Source organism: Labeo rohita, unplaced genomic scaffold (assembly GCF_022985175.1).
Source record: "Labeo rohita strain BAU-BD-2019 unplaced genomic scaffold, IGBB_LRoh.1.0 scaffold_114, whole genome shotgun sequence".
NCBI classification, from domain to species: domain Eukaryota; kingdom Metazoa; phylum Chordata; class Actinopteri; order Cypriniformes; family Cyprinidae; genus Labeo; species Labeo rohita.
In genome coordinates, this window is record NW_026127274.1 from 226,769 (window position 1) to 249,496 (window position 22,728).

At 36.4% G+C, this 22,728-nt stretch overlaps 1 protein-coding gene across 1 annotated transcript; it reads right to left on the reverse strand.

The window, feature by feature from the left end:
* Positions 1-1,477: 1,477 nt before the first annotated feature.
* Positions 1,478-22,242, reverse strand: LOC127157644 (uncharacterized). The gene is made up of 19 exons (XM_051100889.1): positions 22,153-22,242; positions 17,591-17,941; positions 17,118-17,474; positions 15,392-15,493; positions 15,179-15,265; positions 14,906-14,998; positions 14,750-14,821; positions 14,408-14,521; positions 13,156-13,311; positions 12,985-13,059; positions 12,506-12,604; positions 12,273-12,356; positions 11,768-11,863; positions 11,544-11,642; positions 8,409-8,443; positions 7,779-7,821; positions 2,034-2,068; positions 1,762-1,821; positions 1,478-1,660 (listed from the first exon to the last, which is right to left on the reverse strand). Exons 1-19 carry the CDS (start codon positions 22,202-22,204, stop codon positions 1,505-1,507), a joined length of 2,166 nt encoding a protein of 721 aa, XP_050956846.1. The 5' UTR covers positions 22,205-22,242; the 3' UTR covers positions 1,478-1,504.
* Positions 22,243-22,728: the final 486 nt, after the last annotated feature.

Below are 22,728 nucleotides of genomic sequence, written 5' to 3' on the forward strand. Positions count from 1 at the left end.
CGATTCCACTGATCTGGAATAACCACCTACACCTACAACACCTACAATAAGCACTTACGCTATAACTTAACTGCATGATCATGTTCAAACTAATCAATCCGCGAGAAGCCCCTAATCCTTACTTGAAGAAAGCAATCACGTGTGACCGTTTATTTAACACAAATATATAAAATATAAAATATAAAATTATATATATATATATATATATATATAGGGTTTATTTTTTTATGTTTGTTTGTTTGTTTTGTCATATTCTAATCAGTGTTTTAATTCTTAGCTTCTAATAGGCATAGATAGGGTGTGTCAAAGACAGGGACGCTGCTGGCCAAATGGGTGCCCTAAGCAAAATTGTATTGTTGTGCCCACTCCCTCAATTATTAAAGAAGTGTAAAAAATAAATAAATAAAGAAAACAATAATAATAATAAAATAACATACGGGATCAGAATAGAACTTTAATAAAATATAGTAATTAAATAAATAATTTGTAATTAAATTGTATTAATTATAAATTACATAGCTCTATATTGCTATGACTTAATACATTTGTCTGTTTCTTTTTTCTTTTTTTTTTAATTGTCTCAAGCATTAAGAAATCACACAGTAGAAAATTAAACTACTAGTTTTACTACGATAAAACCATGGTTAATTTTGGCAAGGGTTGTGATGTGCACATGTTTTTGTTAAAGACATTTTAGAGGCATTAAAAACATTAAGTTTTTGAATTAAATGTTTGGTCAATATTAAACAAGGATTTGATCGTCCTGTAAGCGTAACAGCAACAATTATTAGGCTTTTGGCGCTCTCTACATATTATTATTACAAATGCCTGCAATGTACATAAATTGTTTATTCCGTATTAGCCCACATTATGTATTTTAACATTGTTATTTAATGAAACCATATCTCTCTCTCCTTCGGGTCGCTCCCTTCATCATGGTTGCAACAGAATGACAGTTCGCCGGACGCCCTTCCATTTAATGAAACCATATGATTACTCTTTATTAACCAATCGTTATTGCTTCATTGTTTTTAGGGCTAATGCATTTTAAGCCATGGAAACTAGTAAGGCAGATGCGTTTACCGACATTAAAACATACAAACAAACCAAAAAAAAAAAAAAAAAAAAAAAAAAAAAAAAAAATCACAGGATTATATGAATATTCAGATTCTTTGTTTCAGAGGCTGAAGTTCAACAACAATTTATTGCCGTCTGTGTTCAAGGCAAGACATTTACAGTGATATTTAGATATTTACAGTGTAATGATGCTTTTGGACAGTTGTTTAAAAGTGCAGTCAGTAATTTTGTCCACATTAATACAGTTTTATACAGATATTTCCTCAACAGAGCTGAGTAGTAACTGATTATATATAATCTGGATTACATAATCAGATTACAAAAAATGGAGTACTTGTAATTAGATTATATTACATTTTAAAATTTTAAAACTTTAACATAAAATAGACTACTACTTGTATACATTCAGAAAATCCTCAAGTTTTGATCATATTTGTGAGACCAGTGGATCAATTTCTGTCGCGTCACTCCTACCAGCCTCCTGATTTTCAGTCTTTAGTAGAGGATTCATTTCACATGATTCCTCTGTTTTCTGGTTCAGGTTTGATCTATTAGTAGGAGTTTCTTTAAGCCCTTCTGCATTCTAGATTCAGAATAAAAATATTTAAGCAAAATAAGCAACCTTTAATAGTAGTGCAAGAAAACATCTTGCATATCTTTTAATATCTTTTAAAAGATATTCACCTGAGAATCCTGGTTCTCATTTGATCTGGTAGCTGGAAGGTCATTAGACCTTGCTGCTTCCTGGATTAGAAGTATGTGCATTTATATTTGATGTGTTTATATTTACTTTTATGCAATTTGCAAGTGATTTAGAATATGAACATGAGCAATTTGTCACAAAGTGAACAGTATTCTTACTATACAATGCTAGGTTCAAGAAAGCGGTGTATGTTAAATATTTGAAGTAAATTTCAGGTTGACTGTAAATCTCAGATCAGTGTAGTGGCACTAACCTGACAACACTGTGAACAAGTCATGTCTGAAATCCCTGTGCGTTAAGATCAGTGAGAGAAAAGAGATTTAGGGTGAAGTCTCAAAGCACAGATGCACTAAAGCTGATTCCTGGATTGAACATTCAACCTTAGTGAATCATCACTCTGATTTAATCATCAATTTCTACTAAGTAGTACATGCAAATCACTGAATTGATTGATGAACACTGATGTTGAGGGCATGTTTAGTAGGCCTTTCTCAGTTATGTAGTGAATATAGTGTATAGTATATACAGAATATAGTGTTAGTGTTGAATAAAGAAATATACAGTACTGTGCAAAAGTCTTAGGCCACTAGCATTTTCATCAGTTAAAAAATGGTTTAAAGTCAGTTAAAGTCTGTCTTTTGCTATAGTGTATCAGTAGGAAATATCAGATTACAATTTCCAAACATTCATTTTGCCATTAATCGTAATAATCCAGTGAGATTTTTGTTTGCACAAGGAGTCTGACAACAGCGAGTGCTCTGCACAGAGATCTGATCTCATCATGATCCAGTCTGTGTGGAATGACATGAAGAAACAGAACAAACTCAGACAGACTAAATCCAGAAGAACTGTGACAAAGTCTCCAGGATGCTTCAAGAAACCTACCTGCAAAGCTGCAGCACTGTTAAAAGTTTCAGGCACTTGTGTAAAAATGCTGTAAAATGAGGATGCTGTCATAAATAGATTTTCTTTATCAATTACCTTCTATTAACTAAATGAAATCAACATTTGGTACGACCATTCTTTGCGTTTACAGCAGCTTTTGCCCTAGGTGCACTTGCGCAAAATTTTTCAGGTAGCTTTGCAGGTAGGTCTCTTGAAGCATCTTGGAGACGTTGCCACAGTTCTTCTGGATTTACTGTTTCAGTTTGTTCTGTGTCTTCATGTCATTCCAGGAAGACTGGATGATGGTGAGATCAGATGTGGAGCACCGGCTGTTGTCAGACTCCTTGTGCAAACAAAAATCTCACTAGATTATTACAATTAATGGGAAACAGAATGTTTGGAAATGTAAATATGTTTTTACTGACACACTACAGCAAAAGATAGAAATAACTTACTTTAAACCATTTTTATCTGGTGAAAATACTAGTGGCCTAAAACTTTTGCCCAGTACTGTATATACTTTTCACAATTCTTCACATCAGAATATACACTCTTAAAAATAAAGGTGCTTAAAAGGTTCTTCACAGTAATGCCATAGAAGAACCATTTTTGCTTCCACAAAGAACCATTCAGTCAAAGGCTCTTTAAAGAACCACTTTTTAACTTCCGAAGTACCTTCTTACACCACAAAGAACCTTTTTGTGAAACAGAAAGGTTCTTCAGATGTTAAAGGTTCTTTATGGAACCATTTAGACCAAAAAAAAAAACAAAAAAAAACTGAGGTACATATTAAACCTAACAATATTGTTGCATTCCTTGTATATAAAAATTGGAGAATTGAAATTGTGATTGTTCCTTAATTTGACCACCCACATGAGCGTCGAATCTGAGGAAGAAGGGGCGGGATAATCAGGGTATCTTCCGTCCATTCGTTTTTTGATTTAATATTGAAAGAAGAAACATGAGAAAACGGCTCCTTTTTCGTTTTTTTCATTCTTTCCAGAAAAACGAAAAACAAGAATTCAGCTTGATTTTTCGTTTTTCGTTCAGGGGTGGAAAAATGAATAAACAGCTTAAATACTCGATTTCTACACGTGGGCGGAACGAAACGCCCCTTTCTACCGATTGGTCAGCCGAAGATCAAACCGTGCCCGCGCAGAATAATACTCCTCCGCTGCTGCAGTTGTACGGATAATTAACGCGTTTACTGTAACTTCATTTAATCTTTTTCTCACGAAACAACCACACTAACGATGGCTCGACACTACCCGTACCGGGGCAGAGCCTGGACTGGGCTTTCTTCTATGCAGACATAAATTTACTTACGCTTTGCATTAGTTGGCAGGGTTTGATGGCTGTTTTTTTGATGGCAGCCTACCCTGGTCGACAAATAAGTTTAAAAAAAAAAAAAAGATACAAATAATTAGATTAGTTGTACATTAAAAATTTTTTAAACAGTAATACAAAAAGGAAAGAATAGGCATTGACTCTGGTGTAAGCCTAACGTTCACACAAGAACTGTCATTCTGACTATTTGACAACCGGAGCAAGTCGTTGTGCACAGAAACACTATTAACATTTACTTCACCTCACTTCACTTCAAATCCTTAAATGAATGGTATTCAGAAAACAAACAAGAATAAAAAAATATAAGTAGCCATGTAAAATAAAAATGTGCTAGCCTATTTAGTGCCGTTATAAACAACATTTATTTTAAACGCAGAAAGGCATTTAATTCCAAAGTTTTCATAGCCTCTTTGCGATTTACCTGCTAAAATATTTTTGTAAAGAAGGCTTCGGGTCCCAATATGCAAGCAAAACAACAGTCAGCAACTATACAAGTTACATTTTGCCTATAGGCTATTGTACAACAGACACATTTAATTAAGCGTAATAACTTCTTATATGTTTGGTTGACGGTGCCTTTACTTTGATAATGAACAGTGCATTGGTACGTTGTGTGAGCGCGCGAGGCGCCAGCGCCATCATTGGAATTTCTTTCCTCAGCAGCGGAAACAACTTAATACTCTGTCATTTACGGTCATGTTACTTTGGAATAAATCACAGCATGTTTCATGATAAAAAACGTGGCACTTTGAGAATAGCACACAGAAGAAAGCCCTGTCTAGGCTCTGCCCCGGTAGGGGTTGTGTCGAGCCATTCGTCAGTGTGGTTGTTTCGTGAGCAAAAAAGATTAAATGTATTTGCAATAAACGCGTTAATTATCCGTTCAAGTGCACCAGCTGGAGGATTATTCAGTGCGAAACTCTGCAGAAGAACTGACTGGGGTACGGTTTGATCTTCGGCTGACCAATCGGTAGAAAGGGGCGTTTCGTTTCGCCGACTTGTAGAAATTGAGTATTTAAGCTGTTTATTCATTTTTCCACCCCTGAACGAAAAAAATCAAGCTGAATTCTTGTTTTTCGTTTTTCTGGAAAGAATGAAAAAACGAAAAAGGAGCCGTTTTCTCATGTTTCTTCTTTCAATATTAAAGTGCCCCTATTATGCCATTTCAAAGGTTGCTAATATTGTTTCATGAGACTCCTAAAACAGGTTTACATGTATGCAAGGTCAAAAAACACTTCAGTTTTCTCCAAAAATAGATTTAATTTTACCCCATTTCTAAATGATTCCTAAAGGACTCGTACGAAGCAGTTCAAAGAATCAGTCTCTCTAAACCCCTCCTTTCCGTGAGCCCTCACTGCTGTGATTGGTCAGATGGTGCAGTCCTTTATGATTGGTCTACCGCGTACAGCGTGTCGGAGAACGAAACGCCCATTGCCATAACTGACTGACAGCACTGGAGTAGAGCCCTGCGCGGGACTGTTTTCTTCATCCCGCTCCCGCCCCGCACCCGCCGAATTTCTGACCATTACCGCCCGCTCCCGCAATATGTATGTCCACTCCCGCCCGCACCCGCAAAACTGTGAATTTATTCCTGCAGAGATGCGTTAATAGAGATGCATTGATTTTGTGTCTTCTCCCGTCCCGCAGGGAAAAAAAAACGTATTTGTATTGCTATTATTAAAGAGATTCATGTTTGTTTATTTCCCTGGCCTGCATGTATTCTGAGGCACTGGTAGGGAAGATGAATAGTAGCCTGGGCTATCGGGGACATCTAAAACTCTTAGGCTACCGCGCGTTTCTTTAGACTTCAAATACTTTGAATTTGGCTATTGAAGTATTTCGTAGGCTTGATTGGTCCTGGTGTAAATGTGCTGAAAGCATGTCTGAAAGCAGCTAGCCTATGAGGACACAGAAAGACAAAACACACAATACATTCGAATATAATTTCGTTTTTATCAAAAACGTTGCACCATCACACGGCACATAAAAATAGACTGCTTTGCAAAAAAATACAATGATAAACTACATGAAAACAGCAGTTTTGCAATTATTAACCAAAGCCATGACATCTCCATCATGTCGCTAGGCTACCTCCCGATCCCGCAGTGTTTTTTTTTAGCCGCCCATTCCCGCCCGCAGCAAAGTTCAAACCGCCCGCTCCCGCGAGATTTGCGTTGGGTCCCAATCCCAATGCAGCCCTCTACACTGGAGACTTGTGAATACATAGAAAAGATGGCATCGATTTTACCATAACAATTCCAGCCAGAGTCTGACGATGAAACGGCTGAAGTGGCTGATCGACCAGTTAGCACGGTCTACCGTGGAAAGTGCTCGCAATTTGCTTTTGTAACCGAACTGGGCACACCTCTATGTTGTAAACTTCAACATTGTATAATGCATTAAGCGGCTTTCACACCGAACGCGGAAAGCGCTGCGCTGGCCGTTGGGTTTAGTTTAGCCCTTCAGAGCGCAGCGGCAAAAATTCATTTGAACAACTCATTTGAACTTTGTCGGCGGCGCGTCCGCTTTGGTCGAGACCGAAACAAGCCGTCCTTGCAGGGCGGAAGGCATTGAAATGAACGGGTTTCATAGCACAACGCTTTCCGCATTCGGTGTGAAAGCCGCTGCGTGCGCCATCCTTACTTAAACTAATGAGACAGACAGACAGTCAAGCTGCATCAATCACAAATTGTCAGACTACAGTGGGTCCACAGCTGAACAACAGAACTACACAAGCGTGATTTAGCCGGTTAGCAAGACGTGCAGGGTTGTTACACAACAAAACATACACAACTACGTATTTGAACGATCGCCAGAAAATACAATTTTTGTAGATTCATCATCTTTTGGAAGTGAATATAAAACAGCTTTACTCACAGCGTAGGATACAGCGTCTTCCGTATAATGTACGTGTACATTTCCATGTGACATAAACCTCATGGAAATGTATGGGCGGGCAAGTTGCTCGCGATGTAGAACATGGGTGGACATTATGCAAATCTGTTACTTCGTGACGTGTGGCCGTAACAGAAAAAGACTCTAAATCCTGACGACTCGTTTAGGCAAGTGTGAGTCGACTCTTTTTTGATAGACAATAACTTTATGTATCGTGCACTGTCAGCTTCACAACTTTGCAGATAGTTTATGTTCACATACAGCTACATGACACACTGCATGAAAGGACATATTTGAAAACGCATAATAGGGGCACTTTAAATCAAAAAACGAATGGACGGAAGATACCCTGATTCGGGATAAACTCTCTCCAATATTTTGAATTTGGACTGCAGTACCCATTTCAACCAATAGCTGTTCGTACGACATACTGCATTTTTAACTTGCATTCTATCTCCACTGTGTTTCTTTTTTTGTTGCAATTAGCCTGCTCATTGTAAGTTTATATGAGTGGTCTCATATTCAAATGTAATCACAGTCTATTTACAACAGCCAGTCAACAGCAGCTTTTTCTCCATCCATAATTAAAAAAAAAAAAAAAAAAAATCATATTACGTTTCAAAATGTTAGGACACATATCTGCAAGATAAAGATCGCTTCATCCAAAAGAAAAAAAAAAAAAAAGCATCTGTACAAACATTTGATAGGTCAATTTTACTTACATTCTAAATCAGACATTTTCTAAATGTCTTGCAGATGTAAATGCAGACATCAAAATATAATAATAATAATAATAATAATAATAAAAATAATAATTATATGTACATAATAAAAGTACATGTACATGTATATGTATATACAGGAAACATACCAGAGTTTGGTCCCATAAGTGTTTCATGAGCTTCCGCTGTGTTCTGTGAACATCAAGACATATTTAAACAGTGTCAACAAATATAGATATTTTTATGTAAGCTATGTATATGTAAGTACGTTGAAATTTTAATCATCATTTGGTACACTCATATGTAACCTTAAAGCAATAGTTCACCCAAAATAAATGTACCGTCATTGTTTTTGACAGAATTATCGCATTCATTATTGCGCTCTTGTTTGGAGGGATCAAGAAGGATCTCAAGCTGAGATTTGAACTTGGGTCATCCAAAGCATTGCTACTGCCCACAAGTTAGTGGCTCGGATTACTCACACAGCTTATTTATGTATGTATGCATGTATGTATGAATGAATTAATGTATGTATGTATGCATTTATTTATTTAGTTAGTGTTTGTTAGTTTATCCATTGAACACAGAAGGCAAAGTTTGGTCACTATGGGGTGTTGTTGTCTCTAAAAGAGAAAAAGTTGCTTCAAAATGCCTTTGTGTTCAACTGAGAAAAACAAAGAGAAAAAGACAGCAATATCTACAATGACATTGGATGAATAAATAATTACAGAATTCTCATTTAATTTAAAAAAAAAAAAAAAAAAAAAAAAAAAACTAACCTGAGCAGCAGGCTCTGACCTTCTCTCAGTTTTATCTGTCTCATTTTAGAAAGAGAAAAACATTTAAGGTCACCGATGAGCTCAGCTGAAGCATTTCAAAACAATAGAAACTGGTTGTGTCAGGTTTCTGGATTTTGCAAAATGTACTTCCTTCAATGTAACTGTCATATTGTGTCAGCAGGAAGGAAGGCGAAGGAGACAATGGGGAGTCCAAACAAATATATATTTAATAAACAAGCAGAACGTGAGAAAATACACAACATAAAAGTAACTTTGACCGGACAAACAAAGACTGAACAGTATGGGGTTTAAATACATTGACAAACGAGCGTAATCAATAACAGGTGCAGGGTTATTAATCAAAAACCATAGTAACACACAAGGAACAGAAACAGGAAGCAGGATAACTGGGGAGAGGCTGGTGCAGGGCAGACACAGGGTGGAGACAAGGAAGGCCTCCAGTGTGGATGAGGGAGCTCGGGGAACCATGCCTCCCCCAGAATTTTCTGGGGGAAATTTAAAGGTCCACAGGCCAGGAAGAGTTCTGGAGGCGATGACTCAGGAGGGTGCTCAGGAGGAGCGGGCACCGGAAGAACAGGCACTGGAGGGCTGGACGGGACCAGTGGAGACATAGGAGATGAAGGAGACACAGGTAGACTGGACGGGACCAGCGGACACCTAGGAGACGAAGGAGACTTCGTGTCTTGATGCGGTAACAGTTCCACTGGGAAGGGGGAATGGGCGCCCTGGAGGTTGGTGGAGGCCAGGCACAGGGTAGAGACAAAGAAGGCCTCCATCGTGGATCAGGGAGCTAGGGAAACCATGGTGAGGCCATGGCAGAGCAGGCAGTTCAGGGAGCCATTGCTGGATGGCCTCCATGGCCTTAACCTCTGGCCCGACCAATATGGCCATGGGAATACAGCCCTAACCCCAAAATTTTCTGGGGGAAATTTAAAGGTCCACAGGCCAGGAAGAGTTTTGGAGGCGCTGGCTCAAGTGGGCGCTCAGGAGGCATGGGCTCTGGAGGAGAGTGCTCAGGAGGACCGGGCACTGGAGGGCTGGACGGGACCAGCAGAGACAAAGAAGACAAAGGAGACTCAGGTAGACTGGACGGGACCAGCGGAGACATTGGAGACAAAGGAGACTCACGGGAGTTGGACGGGACCAGCAGAGACGTAGGAGATGAAGGAAACTCAGGAGGGCTGGATGAGACCAGCGGAGGCGAAGGAGAGAGAACAGGGGCAGAGAACTCCAGAGGGAGCGCCATGTCCATGATGTTTAAATGGCTTGCCATATGAGTAGGGTGACCACCTGGCAATAGGGCTGTTGCGGGACATAGATGTGATTTTGCGGGACAATGCGGGACACGTGTGAGACTGATACATTTTCTACTGTTATGCGATGTAAATACTGATTACATCCGTTGTCATATGCGCTGACCTGTTTCTCTGAGCGTGCACATGCAAGCGAGAGAAAGCACGTCTTTTTTTATGAGTAAACAGAATCCACCTGCGAGAGAAGAGATTTGTGCTTTTTGATGCGCCCCGCATTACAATAATGCGCTCTAGACATTTGTCATTAACATAAAGCCATAAAAACCGCCTCAAACGAACTATTAAAATATGAAGAAAGTCGCGTCTGAAACCTGCATTGATTTTTTTATTATTTTTTTAATTAGTTAAAATAAATGGAGAATATCGTGTTTTTCCGTGTGCACTCGACCATTTCCGTCGGTGGTTTTGGATAAGTTGATGAGGCCCGCAAATCCTTTGCGCAGAAACTATGCCGCAAAAAGAATAAATAAAAAGCTTTCTTAAAAAAAAGCAAAAGAACGCATGGATGTTTTCTTAATATGATCGTTAAAAACCAACAGACTGATGAAAATGCGGCACATTTTCTCAGTATGCCACGTGCGGGACAAGGGGTGAAAATACTGTGCAGTACAACGCAAAGCGGGACGGGTGGTCATCCTACATATGAGAGGCTGGTGGGCTTGAGCGCAGAGTGGCCGGCAGGCTTGTGCCAGTGATTATGGGCTGAGGACGACGATGGAGCTTTGGAGGATGCTGGGGTGTTTGGGGCTGGGCCACAGGCGTTCTGAGTTGTTGGTGCGGTATGTGGGGATTCCCGGTGTTACGGTTTAACTGGTGACCGTGTTATCTGGTGACCAACTTCCTGGTTCAGGTCCTCCGCACCAGATGTGATGGAACGACAGTGGCAGATTTGCCGATTCTGAAAGCACAAACTGACCTGATATTAAGCTGTCTAATAAACGCACACTTGCTCATTACATGATTTTGGTATTCTTGTAAAGATTACAAATTATTGGTATGATGGCCCGTAGAGGCGGAAATAAAAAAAAAAAAAAAAAAAAAAAAAAAAAAAAAAAAAGCTTGTTTCGCATGGGTTTCGAACAAGCACGAAATACAGCAGCACAGTAAGACAACTTTAGCGAACGGATTGAGCTATTGAACTGCGCTGATTCAGTGATGGATTTCGAGATTCAAGTAGGATTTTACTCTCTGCATGATTATGCAACTGGCTGAATCAAGAAAATATGCCCGAGTTATGCTCAGCCATCATATTGTTAGGTGCGGTCAACTGTCGGCAGGAAGGAAGGCGACGGAGACAATAGCGAGTCCAAAGAAATATATATTTAATAAACAAGCAGAACGTGAGGAAATGCACAACATAAAAGTAACTGTGACCGGACAAACAAAGACTGAACAGAATGGGGTTTAAATACATGGACAAACGAGCGTAATCAATAACAGGTGCGGGGTTATTAATCAAAAACCATAGTATTATATAAGAGAAACAGAAACAGGAAGCAGGAAAACTGAACCAAAACACAAAGAACACGTGATAAATAAATAATAAACAAACAAACAAACAAACAAACAAATAAATAAACAAATAAAAGCAATAAACAATATTATAAAGACGATTTTAGAAAATTCTTCTAACAATAGCTATAGTCTGAAGAAAAAAAAAAAAAAAAAAAAAAAATTCCTGCAGCCTGGTGTAATGGTTACTTTTATAACATCCCAGAAAGTTTAACAGAAACTAGGTTAGGTTTTTGTTCAAAACAAATGGAACAAAAATAAAGCACAAGTAATAAAACATTTTACTTACAGAACTTAAAAAATTGTGCAGTCATCGCAAGTAAGACGAAGACACTTTCAGATGGAAATACAATGTTTCTCAGATCCCCCACTTTACGTTTACCATTTACTGAAAATAAGAATCAGTAAATTAATATATTGAAAACTAAGTAATTCTAATCACCTTATATACAACAATTAGATTGTTTATCAGCTACCCAGCTTTCTTGATTTCATTAAGAAATGTTTACGCACCTGTTTTCAGTATCAGTTCTGTCATCATTACAACAGAGATTACTAAAACAACACCGACTGATCCAAACAGATACACCGAGATTTTACGGGGATAATCTGTAATGTAAATTAAGTTAAACAGATGAACAAAGATTCGTAATGAAACATTTTATGAAGCAACATGAAACAAAAGAAATGGTATGTTAATTTACTGATATTCAGTCAGTCAATTTATATAAGATGCTTATAGTTACAGTTGACTATCATTTTATTAAATGCAATGAATCTCTTGGTTGGCACCTATATTTGTTAACATCACTGTTAAAGTTTCTTGAGTTTTTAGTTTTGTGCTTTATCACATATGGCAAACAATTTTTATATCTATTCTAATGCTTACTTTTTCAAACACAGACAGCTAAGTTAAGAACGGGAAGAAACAGATATCATGAAAAACATAGTAAAACTAAAGAGAAAAAAAAATAGTTACACAAAGAACATGAACAAAAGTAAATTAGGAATACTATACCCATATCATCTAATATATATGGGAAATATGTCATTGCCCATAATAAATGGAGAAACCCAGCAGTGCAGGCCCATCCAACATAATCTGTAAATAAAAGAAAAGAAAGAGTAATAAATTAAATCGCTACCATACCAGTGTTTTTTTTTTTTTTTTTTTTTTTTTTTTTAAATATTCGTTTTGCAAGCATACTTTATTAGCTCTTTAAAGATCTCTAGTTTATACAAACATAATACCTTTTTCACTTTTCATAGTTGTAAGGTAAAAGTAGACCATTACTAAACTTGACACAAACATGTAAAGTAACCATATTGTCCTCCATATAATGGGTTTACCTAAGAGGAAAAAAAAAAAAAAAAAAAATTCTCATTTATTATTAATATAAAATTTACACTGTTGGATTAGCAAAGATGCTCATCTATCCATCTATCCATCTATCTATCCATCTATCTATCTGTCCGTCTGTCCGTCTATCCATTTGTCTCTGTCTGTCTGTCTTGTTCATGAAGTATATTATACTGATAGCTAAGTTGGTGAACTAAAATTTCAGATGGAAGAGATGGACATTTTAAATCTTTTACTCATTCAGCACTATCCATCAAATCTTTAACTCAAAATCCATCAAATGACATGAACATTACTCACATAATTTGTCTACATATAGCTACTGTAATTATACCAAGAAAAAAAGAATAAAATTGGTTTACATACTTACACATGCACTTTGTCTCACATACATAATTCCAACGGAATACCGTCACCATAATTAAAGGTCCCAAAATTAAGGACGCTAAATAATAGAAAATAATAATTTTAATGTGGGCACGTCAAATTCTGTCTTAAAACTTGTTAAAATCACTCAACTACTTACTGAAAAGTTACTCACCATTTCTTGAAGCTCCAAAACCATAACACAAGAGCACAAACTGCATTGAAGGTACAGCATAGTAAAAGAAATCAGCTGTACCTATTAATTTGCTAAGAATCTTTTCACACAGCTGATCATTTTCAGATGCATTTTGTTCTCTGATAGTAGTCAGTCCTATATAACAATTAAATCAACACAAAATAAGTGGACCAAAAAAAAAAAAAAAAAAAAAAAAAAAAAAAAAAAAAAAAAAAAAACAAGAAAACAAACAAACAAAAAAACATATTAAAGATGTTATTATTTGACTTATGACATTAATTTTTAAATAACTGAAAAACATGAAAAGAGTAATGATTTTGTTTAGTAATATTCTACTAATAGTAGTAGAACACTTGGTAGTTATGATACTATTAAACTTGTTTGTATGTGTGTATAAAAGAAAACAATCATGCATTTGGGAAGTATTATGTTAACTGTTTCGTCTATCTCTTGCTAATCTATATTGTCTATGCTTTTTTGTTTTGTTTGATCCCTTTTCGTCTCCTGCTTCTTTAATGATCCACATTGATAAATCTGTTTTAAAGGGCAACTCCACTTCCAGAACAACAATTTACAAATAATTTACTCACCCCCTTGTCATTCAAGATGTTCATGTCTTTTTGTTTTCAGTCATAAAGAAATTATGGATTTTGAGGAAAGCATTTCAGGATTCCTCTCCATATAATGGAGAGACTTACTTGCACTTCCTTAGTCTTTGCACATTTGCTTTGTAACCACTGGGTCTGTAGTTCCGCCTATGACACGCGTTACCTTTCGATGTGATTCTGTAGTATGTAGCATTGTGGATGAGCAACCCAGAGCTAGTGCTACATGAGCTTTTGTGCTTAAAGTATAAAAAATGTATTTTTCGAAAAGAAATGACAGATCATTTAGCTAGATAAGACACTTCTTCCTTGGCTGGGATCATTTAGAGTCCTTTGAAGCTGCATTTTAACTGCATTTTGTAAGTTCAAAATTGGGGGCACAATTGAAGTCCATTATATGGAGAGAGATCCTGAAATGCTTTCCTCAAAAATGACTGAAGACAGAAAGACATGAACATCTTGGATGACAACGGGGTGAGTAAATTATTTGTAAATTGTTGTTCTAGAAGTGGACTTCTCCTTTAAGGTTATTGTGTACAAATAACTGAAACACCTTTTAGTTTGTAGCACTTCAATGAATGTTACATGTTCAAAACTGGTTTCCACACAATCTAGTAAATTTGTACCTTTAATTAAGATGCAGGAACACATCAGAAGCATCACTGCAAAGATGCCTATTACAATGTTTCTGTCTTCTGCTGTATAATTCAGACTTATTCCCCAAATACGTACAAAGATAACTATAATGTGAAAAAGTTACCAAACATTAACAAGTTTAAGAACAGGAGAATGCATTTTTTAAAACGTGCAGTTTTGTATTTCAAGCTTGTATGATCACACAATAGCTACAGATTGAATCTGACACAGAATCTGACATATTAACAATAGATAAAACTGCGAATGTCAGTAACTACAAATACATAATCAATAATGGACATGCATGATTATAGGATATTAGATTTGCATACCTGTATGAAAAACTATTGAGAAAACTGCATATTCAACATCAACACTCACATGCTTTATCCATCTTCTAATGCCTGTAAAAATTTGGGTGTGTTAAAATTTGCATCAGAAGTAAAACGCTCTGGATTGCTCTCCTATTGTTTAAAATTAAAACATACTTTGAATATCATTTAGATATGGCGCAGCATTTAGCAACATAAGAGGCCTCAGAATATAAAGAGCACAACAAATGATTATCTCATTCCAAAATCCTGAAAAGAAATCAAAATGAAGTTAATATACCAACAAACATAAAGGTGGCAGCATGTAATGTGACTTTGCTTTATAGTTGATGTAAAGCTTGAATGTGCAGATTTGACTGATTTATAACTGACATATAACTGAATTAAAGTAAAAGAAGAATGTTGGGTAAAATATCTAAATATATATACTTTCAGTGAAACCGCAAAAGATGAAAGTAAAAAACAGAGTAATGTTTGGACATATGGCAAGTGAAACTTGAAGTCTCAGAGTTGTGCCTACAAAGAGAGAGAAGAACTTTGTCAGTTTAAAAACAAATAAATAAAAGTTTCTGATATTTTTGACAGACAGTCTGACTAAAATTCAGAGATATTATTATTATTGTTGTTGTTGTTATAATAAACCTTCATTGTGTGATCTACAGTAGATCAGCCAGCAGAGCAGAAGTGCAGATCCAGATGCAACAATACAGAGAATCAACACCATTATGTGTGAAATGGAGAAACCTGTGAAACATTGACATAACTATTGTAAGATGTGGAATTCTACACATATGTTATATCCATGCTACCCACCAAAGTATTGGCTGAAATGTACTACTCAGTTAATTGAGAAAGAGGTTTTGCCCCATAATGGCATATACCAGCAAGGGAAAACTGCTGAAGCTGTAAACCACCAAATTTTAGCCCTCAGTAATAATAACTTTAGTATAAAATAAATCATTTATAAATAATAAATGATTCTCTTGATAATAATATGATGTTTGTCTTGTTCATGTTTTTCTGGCTGAGGTTATGGGTCTTTATAGTGTTGATGCAACATCATGTAAAATATATTTACATTTACTGATGTTATTGTATAGAAACTAGAGATGTCAAATGATTAATCATGATTAATCGCATACAAAAATGTTTGACTTGCCTAATATATGTGTGTTTACTATGTGTAATAATTATGTATATATAAATGCATATATACATGTATATATCTAAGAAATATTTACAAGTATATGTATTTATTGTTATTTTTATATAATTTATATTATATATAAATAAAAATATTTTGTACGTAACATTTCTCTTAAATATACACATTTATTTGTGTGTATTTATATATACATAATAATTACACACAGTACACACACATTTATTAGGCAAACTCACACTTTTGTTTTGTATGTGATTAATCGCAATTAATAATTTGACAGCCCTAACCACTATTTACAGGTGTATTTGTCACCCAATATTAATTTATTCTTAAATTAGTGTCAAAGAAAGGGTTTACCAAGAAAAGGTGGGTAGTATTTAGCATGTAATATTACAGTTTTTCTCAGTCGCTTTGGTCCATTTCTCAAATCTGAAATGAAATTCTTAAAACTACTTTTTCAACCTCCACATCATCTAGTCACTTGTGCAGATCATAATAGTAGTTTCTCATTCTTTTGAACAAGTTGCGATTGCTTTGGTACATTTATGCAACTGATTATATACATTTGTCTGCGTTTTCCTACATTATCAGTTGCTAGTGTCATGTTGCTCAAAATGTATTATATAGTTCTCTGTGTAATAGTCTTACCCCTCAAAACATCTAGTCATTAGTTCATTGTATAAGTCATTAAATGCAAAATGGATGATATAGTTGTCATAAACTGTCAAGTACATTTATTAGTACGCTTTTTGTGCATCACATGTGTAAGATGTCAGTTTTACATACACTCTAAATCATAAACATCTTACAGTAAAGACATCTAATAAAAGTCTATTTGACACCTGGTAGGAAACATGCAGATGAGCGAATGCCTCTGTAATGTTTTTTTTTTTTTTTGTCCTATCTAGTCTTTCAATATCAATATCTCACATACAGTAATATGTACGTTTGTACTTTTGAAATGGATATATGGCACACATAAGAATTGCAGCCTTCTGCATTTCAATAAAGTAACTGTCATGCAAACTATTGCTATAGTTTACATCAGGTAATGCTAATAATCCATTGTGTTGTGCTGTTTGTACGAATTGTTTTGAGAAATGCACACATACGTCTTTGCAAATGTTAAGGATGATTTGAGAAATGCACCAATGCGACTGAGAAAAACTAACATGGCAACCAATTTATTTATCCATTACTCACCCAGTTGCTCCAGTACTACAGTTGCATTGGCTGAAAGTTCTCCAGCAAACACATGACACATATAAACTCCTTTATCCTCAGTTCTGACACTCTTCAGTCTGAGAGAGAAGTTTCCTTTGGGGATTTCAGCAGTGAAGAACTCAACTCTGTCTCTGTATCGCTCATCTGATGAATCTGGTAAAGCCTTATTGTTTTGGTAAAGAAGAACCAGAATATTTTCATCTTCATCTGTTTTCTTCCATGAAACTTCTTCAATGTGTTCAGGTGTGATGTGAGAGTCTACGGAGCAGTTCAGACTGACATCCTCACCCACAGACACAAATATGGATTCATCTGATCCTGATACCTGCAAATGCTCTAAAAGACAAACAGTTATATGACACCATAAAATATAAAGTAGCAATTAATTAATCAGTAATTACTTTCTGTAAAATTATATTGAAGATTAAGGAACTCATGTGGTCAATACTTACCAACACTATCAGCTTTTATTTCAACCACAGTTTCTCCAGAATCCTGCTGACTATAAACTCTACATGTGTATTGTCCTTCATCTTCAGCTCTCAGATTGTCCAGACGGAGGGAGAAGTTTCCATGTTGAATCTGATCAGTAAAGAAATGAGCTCTATCATGATAATCCTCCTGCTGAGACTCTGGTCGACTCTCACCATCTTCATACAGATGAACCAGAGTCTGTGAGTCTGTTCTTCTCCATTCCACCTCCAGACCCTCCATTAGTAAGGGTTTATCAACATAACAGGGTAAAACCACTGAAGATTGCAGAGGAGCAACCAGAGGACCAGAGGGACTGCGAACGATCAACCCTGAAAAAAACAAACAAAAGAGAAATAAAATTAAGCTTTTATTGTAATGTCTTGTAGTGCAAAATATTAAGAGTATCATTATCATAAATATTGTTGATATGAACACATACGTTGGTGCTTCTTCAGATCTATAAATTACCCTCCACCCCCCTTAACTATTTAAGTCTGCTTTCAGACTTTTTTCACAAACAAATTGGGATGATTGGAGTTCAACAGAGCTGCTTTCATTTTCATTATGATAAAAGGTGCAAAGCTGGTCAAATCAGGTAACCAGGAAATACAACCTTCTGAGAAAAAAAAAACAAACAAAAGGAATCACAGCAAACAGTAATGTCTGAAATAGATTAATGTGAGAAAACAGAAGACCACCAATGGCCTGTTGTATAAAATGGTTAGACTAAGTCTTACAAGGTAGTCATGTTTTGTTGTTGTTGTTGGTCACAGTAGTTGTTAAGACACAGTCTTAGAGTCTCAGTTTATGTAACCGGCCACTAATCATTTTATGAAATGTTCTTTGCTGTAATAGTTACTATAGTTTATAAAACAAATTAATCAGAAGAGCTGTGGATAGGGGGGAAAAAAAAAAGATCAAGCAGAAACATGTCACAAGTACATCAGAAGAGATCTATAATGCTGCTCTAAAGCTAATTGGGCCAACCTCACTGACAAAGCAAATAGTAAACACTTCACACCAAAGAGCCCCTTTCACATAGTCATACCAGTAAATTGCCGTAAAATTACCGGAACAACTTTACTGGTAAATTAAAAAATAAAAGCACAATTCACACATCGGTTTCAAATTGCAGGTAAATTCTGTGACATCGTTAAATGGAAATTACCTCTAAACGGTTGTGCCTCCCGGTGTTGTTTTTGTAAACATGGAGGGGTATATGTGGTCCGTGTCAAACGTTCACATTCATTCAGCTACTTTTGGCTCAAAGATATCATAATAGGTGACTTCAAACTACACAGCGCAGAGTAAAATTCAAATCTGCATCGGAATGTTATGATTGACCCAGAGCCATTAAATTTTGAATTTCAATGGCTCTAGATTGGCCTAGAGTAGACGTCTTACTGTATGTCAGCACGTTCTTAACTTGTACATGCACGTACCGGTAATTTCATTTTCCAGTAAAGTCTGTATGTGTGAAAGTGGCTATTGTCAATGTTTATTTTCTGAGATTCTGTAGTCTCACATTTTATCTATTTAGTTTACTTCACAGTTAACATCTACTTGGGCTGCATTAACAATAGGGCTTGGCACGGCTGAAGCCCCACAGCACGGGCAAGGAGGGGGCCTGTAACTGGCTGTAGAGTAGATTGACTGGCCATTGGTAGCGCCAGGCCCGGATTAAGAATTCAGAAGGCCCTGGGCTCAATGTCTTGTCCCCCCACACACACCCACACACACCCACACACACCCACACACACCCACACACACCCACACACACCCACACACACACACACACACACACACCCACACACCCACACACACCCACACACACCCACACACACCCACACACACCCACCCACACACACCCACACACACCCACACACACCCACACACACCCACACACACCCACACACACCCACACACACCCACACACACCCACACACACCCACACACACCCACACACACCCACACACACCTACACACACCTACACACACGTGCACAATCAAGATTTTAAAATGCAGTACATTATTAATTGGAAACACTTCTATTTTATACAGGATTTACACTGACAGGTTATAGCCTATGATCACTTGTACACATCTTCCATCATACAAGATTTACATCACATGATTGCAATGCTTTCCTGGACCAGCAGCAATCTTTGCAATGAGTGTAAATAGTAATTATACTATCTCTACTGTATATTGGCAGACACTATTTGCACCTCAGTATATTTATACGTTAACAGGATGCAATAATAACACAGGGCCTCATCCATGAAGCTTGCATAAATAAAAAGAGTAAAAAGACCTTCCTGTCATTCACAAATGCTTCATAAACATCAGATTTGATAGTTAAACATGTTTGTTAATGAATTCCAATAAAATAGGGCCGGTGTGCGCGCTCATTTACAATAAGCATAAGCCCTGCCTATGAACTACAACTACATTAGTTACGTGTCCAGGTAAGTTTGGTCTAGTTTTTCAGGTTAGGCTCCAGTACTGTACATTTCATAAATGCTAAATGTAAGTAAGTAAATAAATAAATAAATAAATAAATAAATAAATAAATAAATAAATAAATAAATAAATAAAGGCCACATGTCTAACAATAAATGTTCAATTAATGTGTTCATCAAAGTGTTTGTAGTCAGCTGAAAAAAGACAGAGGCTCTTCAGAAAACAGCCAGCGGGTCGCGCTTGAGAACGCTTGTGGATTCGAGCCCAGGTTGATTGCGTCAAAAGACAATTCTGTAAGTCTGACTCTCTACTGCCTACACCACTAAAGCCATTCAAAAGAATGTGCCTTTTTTTAATCTTGAGTGTCAACCAGATATTGGTGGGCGGAGTTTTCAATTAAGCCTGAAGGACTTGATTAGTTGGATCAGGTGTGTTTAACTAAGGTTGCATCTAAACTCTGCAGAGCTGTGGCCCTCCAGGACCCGAGTTTGACACCCCTGGTGTATGTTGTAGGGAGTATGCAGGAGAAACAGAACTCAAAATAAACAAGGATTGTTTTAATAAACACACGTACAGCAAAATAAAACTAAGACCAGACAAAGGGAAACAGAACAGGGCAGGAACTAATATACACAAGATAATTAGGAACAGGTGAAGGAGTAATCAATTAACCAAACAAGAACAGCAAGGAGACCAAATGAGGAAATACATGAACTAAGACAGGGGAAATGAAGCAAAACAAGTCCAAACCCCTGACAAAACAAATCCAAGATCTCCAGACCTAAGTGACCTAGTTGGGTTATGAGGAAGAACCAAAACAGAAAGATAACCTGGAGCGAAGCCATGAAAAGATTTATAAACAAAAACTAATATTTTAACCTCTATTCTAAATTTAAATGGTAGTCAGCGCAGAGACATCAATATGGGAGTAATACAATTAATTTCTTTACTACTGGTCAACAGCCTAGCAACAGCATTCTGAACAAGTAGTAAATGCCAATAGATGAACTATTAATTCCATAATAAAGTGAATTACAATAGTCAAAGACGTGTGGTGATGAATCCATGAATAACTGTTTCTAAATTCTTGAGGCAGAGAAAAGTTTTAACTTTAGCAAGGCAGCATAAATGGAAAAAACATGGACTGATGACAGAATTAATCTGTTTATTGAAACGTAGTCCTGAGTCAAATAAAACACCAAAGGTTTTTTTTTTTTTTTTTTTTTTTGTGCACAGAGTAACATGAGAACCTAAGAAGCCTAGTTCCAGATCAGCACTGTCATAAAAATCACTTGGTCCAAACAACAACAACAACAACAACAACAAACAACAAAAGAGCTTTTCTATACATAACTTCAAGCCAAGCTGCAATACCAAATAGATCCACACAGAGTTCACCAAAACTCAATTTAGCACAATAGAAATGCGATTTATAATTCACTAGCTTCATGACCGTGGCCGCAGTACTCACCGGTTTCAAACTACTGACAGACACAATGTAAAGCTGTTTCTTTTACAAACATAAATACTTGCATAAGACAGCGATTTATTGAACTTGAACAAACATACATAGTTTACTGATACCTTCCCTTCTTACTACAGATTCCTGGCTGCTTTTGCCTGCTAGTGACAATTAAACATTTTTTAAAAGTTTTCTGAATGAGTTGCCCTGTAAAATGCACTTAAAAGAAATTTTAGAGTGCATAATTATATTTAAAAGGAATATTCAGTATTAAGTTGTTTAACCCAGTGGGTTAATGTATAAAACCTACAGTAACAACTGGGTCATAATGTCCTCTGTCAATTATTTACTGAGTTCGCTGGGTTGCCAAATAACCAGCAGTGTTTTTTTTTTTTTTTTTTTTTAACCCAGAATTGATATGTATAAACAGAGTGGCATATATAAACAAGCACAAACTCATTTGAAGCAGGATGTTTTTGAGATCATGCATAAATTCAGTCAAATGCATCCAAAACTTTGACGGGTACTTTAAGTTTGCAGAGATTTAAACATGATGTAATTAATGATGTGTCTTGTTTTCAAAATCAGCTTAGAGAGAGAAAACAAAATACATACCGTCAGATATAACTGAAGTTACAGCCACAAAAATGAACACAAGCAGTTCCATGTTCAGTTGAAATTATGATCATCTCTCTATTATCAAAGTGAAAATCCGTAAGTGATCTGGTGCATGAAGACAGTATGCTTAAACTGGTTTTATTATCTTTCTTGTGACTGATAGGGAGTTTTGTAGAACAAACATTAATCCAGACAATCCTGTTCTGATTAAATGGAAAAACATCACTACAAAAAATGTAGACAATGAGGGTATACTCACTTTTGTTGCCAGCTATGTTGACAATAATGGCTGTATGTTGAGTTATTTTTAGGGGACAATAAACATACACTGCTATACAAGCTGCATGTTGACTACTCTAAAATATATCCAAGTTTCATTTCTATAGTATTGTCCCTTGACAATATTATAGGCAGAACATCAAAGCTTAACCAAGCCAGAACGTATATAGTAATTATCCACTGACTTAATTTCTCAACAAATCTCATCAACACTGTAGAAGTGTAATGATCAAGTCCAACTGAAGTGGAGCTGTGATGAACCCAAGTGCAGTTTTATTGTAATCCAAACGTGAA